General features: G+C 38.2%; 1 protein-coding gene across 3 annotated transcripts in view; it reads left to right on the top strand.

Annotated features, from left to right (window-relative positions):
• Positions 1-12,152, top strand: part of TTC3 (tetratricopeptide repeat domain 3) — a 66,035-nt gene extending 53,883 nt beyond the window's left edge. For 2 of the 3 annotated variants that reach the window (XM_063345613.1, XM_063345604.1), the window contains exons 35-46: positions 94-243; positions 1,484-1,623; positions 3,076-3,144; positions 3,845-3,941; positions 4,919-5,019; positions 5,692-5,785; positions 6,387-6,485; positions 8,627-9,048; positions 9,508-9,628; positions 9,781-10,008; positions 10,227-10,316; positions 10,856-12,152. In XM_063345613.1, the coding sequence (XP_063201683.1) occupies positions 94-243; positions 1,484-1,623; positions 3,076-3,144; positions 3,845-3,941; positions 4,919-5,019; positions 5,692-5,785; positions 6,387-6,485; positions 8,627-9,048; positions 9,508-9,628; positions 9,781-10,008; positions 10,227-10,316; positions 10,856-10,966 (1,722 nt within the window). In that variant the 3' untranslated portion in view covers positions 10,967-12,152. The remainder of the gene's footprint in view (positions 1-93; positions 244-1,483; positions 1,624-3,075; positions 3,145-3,844; positions 3,942-4,918; positions 5,020-5,691; positions 5,786-6,386; positions 6,486-8,626; positions 9,049-9,507; positions 9,629-9,780; positions 10,009-10,226; positions 10,317-10,855) is intronic. The other variant, XM_063345620.1, reaches the window with a different exon arrangement.
• The last annotated feature ends 283 nt before the right edge of the window (positions 12,153-12,435 follow it).

Raw genomic sequence — 12,435 nt, 5'->3', positions numbered from 1 at the left:
TGACAGCAACTGTTCCTTTTAGACATCACTCATGAATGTTTGCTGCCCTGTGGTAACAGATACTAGCTTGTTTTTTATAATGTTTATTTTCAGGGAGATATTCTACGTATGGAAAAAGAGCATCAGGTGCTAAAAGAACAACTTAAAGAAGCACAGGAAAAATACGAACAGTTACAAAGCCGAAGCTCGGAGGAAATCAGTGCTTTAAAAGAGCTTCTAAAAAAAAGTGTCGAAGAGACAGAGGTAATATTTTTATCCATGTGACAGTGGGACAGACTGCAGTGGTTCACAAGATTAGTTGTAATTGCTAAACAGTATTTTTGAAACTTGACTGATAGTCCTCATGGCTGTGAAGTCTGACTCGGCAAACGTCACAATCTTTGTGTGTCATCTTCCTTCGAACACACTTAAACACATAGGATATTGGTTGCTTCCATCTAGTGGATAGGTATTGGTTTCGGTTCAATACGAGGATAAAAAAGCACTACACTGCAGACTCTTTCCTTCTTGATTTGTTGGGTTTGCTAACAGGCTTTAGTTCTTTGAAAATGTGTGGGAGCAAGAGGAGTAGTCCCCAAATACTATCAGCCTGTTATCACTTAGACTGGATTAATTTTGTAGGTAAAGCGGTAAATGATACAGGCTACTCATTTGTCTACGTGAAAGGAATTTTTCCATTTAAAAACAAAATAATTCAGGTGAAACCAAAGTCATCTCTCCCCATTCAATCTCAGTTTAATGTATTTTTTTCCTTTCAATGACATCTTGGAGCAAACTCATGTTCTGCAGCTTGGGAGCTCCTGAGTTCTAGCTTTACCGTTGGCTGTGAGTAGCCTGGCAAACTTTCATATAAGCAATGGTGGAGTCTCGCATCTGTTTTTTCTGTATCAATATTTGGTAAAAATGTGAGCTTGAGAAGTTTTGAGCTGAAAGCATGGCTGCATGCAGGGTGGATGGACTTTTCAATGGGCATTGGAGGCACTTTTTAGAAAATGTTTTTAATATTTCCCAATGATGCATTTTGATGCTACCTCATTTTTTTTAAGCAGTTATGGCAGCCATAAGACTCACTGCTGTCTTGCTCTGTTATGAATTGTAACTTCCCAGTTGTTAGTACTGGGAAGTTACTGATACAACATTATTAGTACTAATTTTGAGCTGGATTTTGAGTTGGATTTCAGTACGTATTTGTACGTGATGCTGTGGAACTGGGTTTCTTCTTTTAGCTGACTGCAAAACAGGGTTACAAGTATTCTGAAGCCATGTAAATGAGGTGTGCAGGTCATTGTGGGAAAGCATTTATGTGTATGATGTTGCTCACACTAAACACCTGAACTAACAATTAATTAAGGACTAGTAAAACTCTGTTACTGTAATTTTCACTGGCTCAGCTTTTGATCATAATTGTCAGCAATCTGCTCTAACTTGCATTTGAATAAAATAGTATTTTCAGAAATAACGCTTTCTTATTTTCTGCATGTAGGTATCAAAGAACGAACTGGACTGGCTTCATCAAGACTTAGAAATAAAAGTGAAAAAATGGCAACAAGAGAAAAAAGAAAATCAAGAGAACTTAAAAGCACTAAGGAACACAGCTAAAAAGCATACAGATACCAATGATAGGTACTAATTTATATACAGATGTACATTACTTTCCCTTTGCTTGATTTTTTTTTTTTGTAAGTACGGTTATTTCTGATAGACTGTGATAAGTTTCAGTATCTATAAGTACGGTTATTTCTGATAGACTGTGCTAAGTTTCAGTATCTATTGTTTCCAAGATAGATGCAGAGTGAAAACACAAACTTGTTGCCCTGATTATATCATTCTGAAATGAGTTAAATGCAATTCTTGGATTAGAGATGCTGTTAATAGGATCTACATGAAACGCTATTTAACCTAATTAACAAATACTACTCCTTCACTACTTAAGATCTTCCCACGTTGTCCAGAATCCTTTAGATCTGCAGTGCGTTTTCACTTTTCTCCTTCATGACTTATCATTGCTTCCTCAGCGTGCTCCCTCTACTGTATTATGATTAGCTTTAAATTTTCATTTCCATTTTCATTCTTCCTTCTTCTATTTTACAAAATCAACCCAACCAAACTCTGGTCTGCGTCTATTTTTCTTCCACGCTTTTTGCCTGTTCTGCCACGTAGCCTATCTGAGGGTCATCGGAGGACACACGTTTCCTTCTTTTCTAGTCCTGTCGCTCATTTCTCAGATTCAAGTAAAACAGCAAGAACCACATAACTGCACGTATCTATGGTGGGGTTTTTTTTACCCATCCTTTACCCCAAAACAGAAGTCTGCAGGGCTTTCCGTGGAACTTAAATCAATAATATCAATGTATGAATCTTACCATGAGTCTACCTGTGTGCAGCAAACCCAGCTGTTGCCCTGGCAATGAGCTCTCCTGGCTACGGAAGAGCAGGAATCAGCTTCAGTCAACTTCTACCATAGTCAGCAAGCATCCATGAGATTGTGTCACTGACGTACTGAAAAATAAATCGCATGTCATTCAATGAAGCATTATCAGTAGCTTTTCCCGAAACATTCTAAACAGTTTAGAAATTTTTAAGTAACCTAATCATTGGCTGTGTAACCAGCTGTATATTATATCACAGTAATAGGCTGAAGTATGTATGTGTCTGCTTTCGTGTTTTTATTTTTTTGCAAGTTACAGATAAACATTTAAAATGGCTTCTAGAGAACTGATGAAACTGACTGACTTAGCAACAACTTTTTAAATCAGATTACACAATTCCCGCTGTATTTTTAATGTTCTTTCTCAGTTTACAGACCTGGGAAGACTTCTGTCCTTTAATCCTGTTGCATTATCTTTAGTCTGAATAGTTTAGGCCAAATGTCCCCTGAAAAATCATTGGCCTGCTTTTATATTAGTTACTGCTTCACTGGGAATATATTTAAATGCACTTATAGTATTAAACAGCGTATAAAACACACAGATTGTCACAGCTGCGTAATTGGCACTATGGTTATAGAGGAACATGTCACCTATTTGCTTGTGAATGTTTATCAGAACAAGCTTAATAAACATTTGATTACTCTAGGTATTTGAAGACCATCGATGAGAAGGAAAAGCAGTATAATGTATATTTAAATACATATCTCGAGACCAGGTAAAACTTTTACTTTTCAGCAATATTTTCTACTCACTTCTTTTACTGGAGTTGTCTGCTTCACTCTGGGTGAAGGTTTAGAAAAAATAAGCACTTCAACTTATATCTCTTATTCTTAGTTTATTTTTATCATAAGTAAGTATTATTTTATTTTAGATATTTAGAAAAATAAAAGTCTGGGTTTTCAAAATACTCTCCTACATTTCCCTTGGTTATATGATACTGTGTTCTAGAACGCACATCAGAAGTTGAGTGTGGTACAGACATACTGAACTGTTGTATGTAGCTTTGGATCTTCACAGACTTTATGATCCTAAATGTATATAAGGTTATCTAAACATTTTCTGGAAGTTACTCATTTGCACATAGTATAAAGTCAAGGTTTCATTTATACATACATTCTTCATGTATGTGATCAGGCTCAGAACCAGAATATTTGCACAACTGCAGTAGTCAAACTCCTATAAGCTTTTTAGGTTGCACGGTGAAATGTAGTTAAGAAATCCCAAGGTTGTGCCCCTGGAGCCAGCAGTGTGGTTGCGTGAGCGTGATACTGTGCCTGCAGGCAGTATCGATGGAGATGAGTGGTTCCGAAGAAGAGAGAAGTAATAGCTGTAGAAACCCTCTAAAATGCCATAAATTTTAAATACTACTCTGTTGTAAATGTTACTCAAGTATTTCATTTCTTTTTATTTCACAGTAATAAACTTGCAAATGAGAAAGTAAAATTGGAAGAGCGTATAAAAAGGAGTCAAGATGACTGCCAAGAGTGTGTGAAAAGAGCTGTTAAAGCAGAGGTACAAAAAAAAAAAATCTTAAAACACTTTTGCTAGAGCTTGGATCATTTGTGCGGATAGTAGGTGGGGAAGATAACTAGTGATATCTTATCTAACAATGTACTATTTCAATAGCATTTAAAACTTTTAATAAGCATATATCAAAAGTGCTAATCGAATATTGACAAGTGGTGTTCATGACGTTGTCCTACAAAACTTTGCAGATCATCAAGGCATATTATTATTATTATTATTGACCAGTATTAAAAGTACCCAGAATGTGGGGCATATAGTATTGCCCCAAGCAAAATTAAACTAGTAGTTCAGTTTCATACTTATCCTTGTTATCCATTAGTAAGAATTAACCATAGGAACATAAAAAAATTCCTTGTTAAAAGTTATAGTTAGTGAATATATTGCTGCTACTTTACCAGGTAGAACCAGAATGCAACAACCAACTTACGTGTTGCGCTGAAAGGAGGAGAGTACTGATAAATACCAAGATATTTTCTAAAACAGTATGTTTTATACTGGAAATGCTTTGAATGTCATGAACAATTCATCCTTCTTAAGAAGGGCTTGAAGGCTGTCTTGTCTGCAGTACGATTTTTATAAAAAGATTAGATTGTTGGTCCACATTAGTCTTTAAATAACATCAGTATTTAAATAACTGCCTTAATCACTTTAAAAGTGTGTGTGTGTGTGTTTGTGTGTGTGTATATATATATAGAGAGAGAGAGTTGCAAATGGAACACTAATGGAACCCTTCTGCTGTCAGTTGAAGTGAATGTAGCCTTTTTATCGTCCCAAAGGCCTGCCAGGACTGTTAATTCCACTTGAAATTCCTCACTGTAGGAACTGTGTGTGTGCTGTACTCTATATCATCAAACTATTGTTTCAGATACTTAATAAAATCTATTTTGAGGTTTTATTCCTTGTGCTACTGCAGTGCTTTTACTGCCCTCTTTGTTTTTTTACACAGTTATGTTTTGTTACAGATATCAGTACTCACAAACTGGAAGGAGACTGAAGTATGCAAGCTAAATGGCATGTCTGCCAATGCAGAAGCAAATCTCAAGATGCTGAAGTCATTGAGCGGGTATGGAGAGTTTGCACCACAAATTTCACTGCTACTCATTGCTATAAACAAGTAACTACCGAATGTTAATCACGATCGTTTAACTAGACAAGTCAGTTTTGCTCACAAAGGGATGCTAGCCTGAAAGGCGGGTAGAAGCATAATAGTTCGATGCGGCTTTCCTGAAGCTGAATTTCTTCTTAGTCTTAAATTACCAAGGCGTGTGGTAGTTAAGCAGGAGCGAGCTTCTTGTCTTCCCAGGACACCAGGGAAGATCAGACTGCTGGGAACATTCCAGTTATTCCTGCACAGTATCACTAAAAAAAGGGCTTTTCTATTTCTATGTAAATACAAAAAGAGGGCAAACAAAACTGCTGGGCATGCAACAACATTGTTTTCTTCCTTAGAAGGAAATAATTTAACCCTTGGTGTTACCTTTTTAAAAACTTACAGCATGTTCCCTTTCCCTGTCTTTATGTTGCTGTAAAATACTGATTTACATTTGAGAAGTCTGCTTCTAAGATTGGATGGGATCAAAGTGCCAGTAATTTAACTGATTTTAACTTAAGATTGCTTAAAGTCTGTAACCGTGATTTAGTTGGTAGTGAAAGGAATTGCTGTACTTAAAGCCATTGGTGTTAAGCAAAAATAATGGGATTGTTGGAGTTTAACTGAAAATCTTAAATACTTCAGCAGCTCAGCTTCAGCAGCACCTAAGTTGAAACCACAGGTTGATTCTTGGGAAATATTTATTTCAAATGTAAAGAAACAACTGGAAAAAGTAGAGGTAAGCCTCAATTTCTCTTAACAAGCTTTAAGTGTAACTTTTGGAAATTAAAGCAGAAGAAATATGTTAAATAATTTTGCATTCCTTTTTTAAAACACGAGTAGCTTGTCTTCCAAATACTGAACTGCATTTTTTTTAATAACAAAAGAAATGTACAGTTTTAAGTCTAGATTACTTAAGTATAGTTAAGTTACAATTAATACCTTCAATTTTATAAAGGCGAAGATCTGTCCTTTATACACTTGCTTCAAAATTGGATCCCACATTAACAAGTCTAGCCCCTTGTTCTCTTGTATTTTTTGGCTTTCAAAATCCACACAACTTCTTTAAAAACAACAGAAAACTCTCTGAAAAGTTTAGATGTAAAATGTCTAGGCTGAGTGTTAAGAACTAGAAAGGGTTTCCCAAACCCTTTCAAGCGTCAACGCAAGTACTTAAATACAGATTTATGTTACTGTAACAAATCGCAGCCTTACCTTGCCATTTGAAAGGCCTGGTATCTTTGGTGTTTTGCAAAAGGTAGTTGTGTTGCTGCCATTTTTAATAAGGAGTGAGTTTCAGTTAATGCTGATGTGGAGGATAATTTGTTTTCCTTCCGCAGGCTGAGTATGAAGAAAAAATTCAAAGCGTGAAAAACGGTGTACGGAACTGCCTCACTAAAACAGAAACTGTGGATCTTCCTTCTCCTCCCAGCGTCTTAGTACGTATCTTACATTTGATAGCAGTTTGTTAAGAAGTTCTTTAAGTTGGCATTGGTATGGCTATCTGTTGTAGGACATGCACATAAACAACTTGAATATATAGCCTTGAATACAAAATCATCAGGCTCTCCATACGTCCAGGTGATGCTCAAAAGGAAAAGGTGACTGCAGATTAGCGTGATGAACTCCAGCGAGAAGCACATTCTCAAGTCCTTTGAGAGGCTTAAGCTGTTTAACTTGAAAATGCTTCATGTTCTGTCTGAATTGGGACTAACGTTTTTGTATACTGTGACTTTCCTATAGCACCAAAATCCATAGGGACAAGGCTCGGTTACACCAACACGTGTAACTGATTACGAATACCAAAATCAACTTCCAGTTGTATCTCTTACGAACTAGATGGAGTATAGCCGTTTATGGAAATTAATTTATAATGACTGCATCCCAGATAAATACTATTTAAAGCCATTTTCTCAGTGGCCAACTGGTCCACAGATGCTTTGCTCAAATCATGTCCGTTAGTTCTGAACCCTGCAACTGTTCCTGGTGCAAGGATGAAGTCAGTGGAAGTTCAGTGCTCCATGAACACCCTGTTCATCCGCATGGTGGTGGGGAGACACGTGGCAATGATAAAATCCTTGCAGCCAAGCTGCCCGCAGCAGGGGTGCCACCAGCCTGCGTGCCACTCTTCACTGGCGGTGAAATTGAAACCGGGGCACAGAGCTGATGCCCAGTCCTGGAGACAAACAGCACTCAGAAACTGGGCCTGGGGCAGTTTGTAGTGAGGAAAAAAGGGTTCAGTCATCTCTCAAAATAGGGGAGGTAACTGACACAATAAGTAAAACGCACTCGTAGCGCACACAGATGAAATTTCTGAATTCACTGAAGATGACACACAACTTTTTATATACATATTCTCTCCAGAAAGTCACATTTTTTCTTTTTGTTTGTTTTTGGTATAATGTAGGTTCAAGCCTCTGTTCTAATAGCATATATTTATGATTGTTACTACAGTTTTTCTGGATTTATACAAGCAATAGTTACACTTACGCTCTCCGGCATACCTTTTATTCTCCACTTATTTCTAGGTATCTTCTTTCTACTTACTGTCACGTAACTCTTAAGAATATGTAGATAACTTCGTTACCATCCTTAGGTTACCATCAGTTTACAGGTTGGGAAAGAGTGACTTTTGAGCCTCTTGTTCTGCATTTGGTATCTATTTTTACTGCAGTAATACAGGAGTGACCTTTTAGAAGAGAGATCTGTAATTCTTTCAGCTTTGAGAGGACTTTAATAGGCAAATCGTGAACCCAAATAAAAAAGATTAAATGTGTGTATGAAGCAATGTAGAATTTTAGGTCTGTGTGTTAGAAAGCAGCCTTCCTAGAGCAGTCAAGTACTGAAATAAATAGCTGTCACAGGGTCAAACAACTAAACTTATTTTAAGGAGTTCTTTCCATTTATGGAAAAGAGTCGTTAGTGCAAAAAGAAGTTTGATGATTATAGCTGACATGTGTTTCTGTTTAAAAAAAAATTACACTGGATTATATATAGATTATATAATCTATTAAAAGCAGTGAATTTTGTATTTTCAAATTGATGGCAGTTATTTAAAGCAGTTCTGTTGCTGGCACCAACTTTAAGCTATGCTTTTGTACGACTTACAGCTGTCCATCTCAGCTGCTGAGACACTGAACAGGTTGCCCAGAGAGGTGGTGGAGGCCCCAGCCCTGGAGACATTCAGGGCCAGGCTGGATGATGCTCTGAGCAACCTGATCTAGTTGAAGATGTCCCTGCTCACTGCAGGGGGGTTGGACTAGATGGCCTTTAAAGGTCCCTTCCAACCCAACACATTCTATGATTCTATGAAGTTAAAGGCCCTAAAGTTAAAGGAACACTTTGCATATGTGCTCTCCTATTTAATCCTGTTTCAAACAGGATTAAATACGTAGTACATATTAAAGAGCACTTTTGTGCAATATTTTTACCTAAGTAAAGCAAATTAAGATAAATGGATACGACCTTCCAGTTCCTTAGCACGACCAAATGTGTCATAGTTCATGCTGCAAATGCTTGCGAGTTCTGCTCAATTTCTTTTAATCACTCTCTTTTCCTGTGAAATCTGTTTATTTCCTAGGCAAAACAAGGCAGACCTCCCGTCAGCGATCCAGCCATTGTCATGTATTCCTCTGCACCTGCACATCCTAATTTACTGCCTGCGTTTTCAAGTGCTGAAGATCCAGGTCCAACACATGCTTCGTTTAATACACAGGCTGGAGTTAAGCCAGCATACGCAAATTCTAAGTCTTGTTCTGCAAGTGGTGGGTCAGTGAAAATGCACTCCAAACCTTTGGAAGGATCATATTCTGAGAAAGTTTCGGGAACTTGCCCGTCAGGGATTTCTGGAAATAATACTCAGAATGTCCAGCCAAACCAGAACCATGGAGGTGACTCATCTATACAACAAAGGCCTTCTGGACTCCCAAACAACAAAATGCTTCCCAAAGCATTTGAAAACATTATTGCACATCTACAGAGTATATTCCCAAACTATAGCAGGTACGGGTTTTTTTAATGTGTGTAATGTTATGCCCGGTAACAGAAGTTCTGAACATCCAATGATAAAATACAAGACTTGATTTCTTAGTAGATGGCTTCTGTTTCATGAGAAGAGTAGTATTAGATGTTCCCCTCCCATTCAGAGCCATTCCTTAAGGGAACAGACCCACTGTGTTGGCTTATGTGTTTTGGTGTTTTTTTCCAATTAGAACCACCTGCAAATAGAAGCAGTAGCAGTAGTGGTATTTTATCATTTGGGGTTTTTTTACAGTTAAGGTAGCTAGATCCGAGTTTATTCAGAGGTATTGGGAGCAGGTGCTTGTTACAGTTCATTTGAGATGTTTGTATCTTTTAAAGGCTCTACTGCTGTGAATCAAACATGGAAGCTACAGTGTTCTCTAATGCTGATGATGACCATGGTATTGCCAGTCAGTAATCGTGTCTTTTTTTATTTTTCAGTTCAGACTTTATTAGCTTTATAAAAGATGTACAAAGAAGAAATGGAAATACATTGTCAGGTTTGAGCTTAGATGAAATTCTAAGCAGAGTGACAGAACTCATTCTGGACCAGCAAAATAAGGTACTGTGCTGTATGTAGCTGCTGCCTTTTCTACTGTGTGTCTCTGCCAGAGGAAACAGTGCAGCACAGTCCAGAAAAGACGGCAAACTTTCCTCTGCTATCAAGCTCTGAAGTACGAACTTGCTCAAAATTCTCTTCCAATACCTGTCTAGGCACCAACTTCAACAGGGAGACCTGTGACGTCAGTATCCTCCGCTTCACCAGCGCAGACTGGAGATCGGAGTCGGGAAGTACCTGCAGGAGAAAATGTGCCCAGCCCACCCAAGGCGAGACCTGTGCATAAAAATGCCTCGAGTAAAAATCCATCTCAGCCAAATCTCCAGCCCTGGGGAAATGTTGGAGCAACATCTAAATCTAAATGGAAAAAACTAGACTATACAGTAAGTTCTCTGCTGTTGCAATGACTGTGAAGTGATTGCCCTGTACCTCTCTTAAGACATGAAATAATCGAAGTATTGCTGAAAAAAATAATTGACTTGTTCATTTTGAGTACAAAAGCTTAAATATACTTGGTTAAAATTAGTCACGTTATTAGCTTATTAGACTTTGCCGATTAATTGTTGACTAGTTCTTAAGTAACTTACCATTTTACGTGTAGGCCTCCAGCGATGATCCTTGCACAATATGTCACGATGAGCTAAGCAGAGACTCGTGTGAACTAGAATGCGGGCATCATTTTCACAGAGAAGTAAGGACTTTTGTTCTTAGCACTTAGATGCAAACGTTTATAAACTCTGGTCAGTTATGCCATTGTTCCACTTTCTAAAAGTAACCCTCCTCCCCCTTACGCTTCAGTGCTTCAAGAACAGTGCACAATTCTCTTTTACGTACTTTGTACACCGAGACTCGCTATATACGCGGTCTTACTGTGTCTTACATTTAACTAAAATGATAATTCACTCTAAACCCTGCGTTTGCCACCTGATACCAGTTGCATGCATAACTTAATGTAGCGAGAAAGTCAGAATTATGTTAGAATAACTTGGTACTTCTGTCCATGACCTTTTCCCCTTACCTTATTTGTTTACTGCTGATTTGTTATTGCAGAACAGGTGCAAATGTAAATGGATCAGCACAGCATCAAAATTGGAGAACAGTTTTCTAACTGCAAATCCTAGTAACAGAGGACATGTTGGAAAAATTGCTATTAGTGACAATTATTTACATACTTAAGCTGAATTCTGTATACCAGACTGTTTCCTCAACGTCATCTTCCTGTTCTTGCAGTGCATTAGAACATGGCTTAAGCAACATTCAAGTACCTGCCCCATCTGCCGCGTTCACGCTCTGCTACCTGAAGACTTCCCTGAGCTTCCTGCACGGAACAAATATGCCTAAACCTTGTTTTATTTGAACACATTATAGTAAGTTGTAAAGCAGCTGCAGAGTAACCACCGTGACAAGGAACAGAAACACGATGCCTAGAAAGAGACAGAACCTTGGTTTTATTGAAGATGGTAGCAGGACTCAGACTGACTCAGTATTTAACACTTCGCGTTAAGCTGCAAGACGCTGGTACTGCCAAGGCACCTGCAGAATCAGGTTAGCATAACCCAAGATCCAGCACTTGTCCTGGTTGCTGCCTAAATGCGTGAAGGCGCTGTAGTTCAGGGGCCAGCAGCACACAAAACTGGTAGGTTATTTTGGCCAAGGGATATTGAATCTACTATATCTAATTTTCTCAAAGGATGGTGCATAATTCCTGTAAAGCAAGGGGTTTCCTTCAGAGCTTAAACCGCACTGAAAATAAATTCTAATCTTAAACAAGTAGGTGACCTGAATGACAGACTAGCAGAATTTGGAACAGCCAAGACATTGCTTTCCTCTGGCATAAACAACTACAGTTTAACTGCAGGATTCAAATCGGGCTTGTTGCGGTCATTATGAATGCAGTTCATATAATTGCAGCTCCTTTTTCTGCACAAATCCATAGCTAATAATTAAAATTGTTTAAATAATCACTTTTAGTAATATTCTGAAGCAAGAATTTTTAAGTATTTATGCGATTCTTTCTGTTTGTGTATCATTGAGTTGGAATACTGTGGCTCAATTGTTTAATCTTGAAATACGGTTTGAATTTCCCTCATTGTTGAAGAGCTGATTTGCTTCAATCAGAATTACGGGATTTTTATTTTTGACGAAGCAACACTGCATCTGTATTCTGTGCATGAATGTTCATCAACAGCCTGAGGTACAGAATACAAACGGCTGAAAGAACAGTTGTCCTACTGCTTTAAAAGTCTGGGCCTGCCAGAGTACCTCCGTCACTGCAAAATTTGTCTCAAGTAGCCAAAAGACCAGGACTAGAGCGTGTACAGCTTAACCACCCCGAAACTTCAGGGTGACTGTTGTTGGGATACAAGCAGTATTAAATTGATTGTATGAGATTAAGTTAGCTAATTCTAGGGGTCATTTGTTCCCCCAAGTGAGTATGTATCCTCCAGATGAACTTCTAAACTATTCTATGATGAATCCGTATATTAATTGTCACTTCGATCAAAAATAAAATTACTCTTGCAGCTGATGTGGTTTTTTGGTGTAATATTTTTGCTAAGTCTGAGTTATTGGTGCGTAATCTGCTGTATGCTAGAAAGCTAAGGCACCTTGTGCCTGAAGAATGAGGTACTGCGCTGCTCAGCAGTACGGCACTTGCATCCCTTTCAGATGCCCTTCTTTTCCTGGGCTGGGGGATACGTATAGATCGTCTTCTCAGCTTTTCTCAAAAGCAGCCTAGCCCCTGTTCCTGAGCAGAGGTATCCTTGACCTGCTAAGTGGTGCCAAAGCCGTCCCACATCTGCCATAGTTGA

The sequence above is a fragment of the Chroicocephalus ridibundus genome, chromosome 1, assembly GCF_963924245.1.
Source record: "Chroicocephalus ridibundus chromosome 1, bChrRid1.1, whole genome shotgun sequence".
In the NCBI taxonomy this organism is placed as follows: domain Eukaryota; kingdom Metazoa; phylum Chordata; class Aves; order Charadriiformes; family Laridae; genus Chroicocephalus; species Chroicocephalus ridibundus.
The sequence above is the reverse complement of the archived record's forward strand: the minus strand, read 5'-3'. Positions and strand labels throughout refer to the sequence as shown.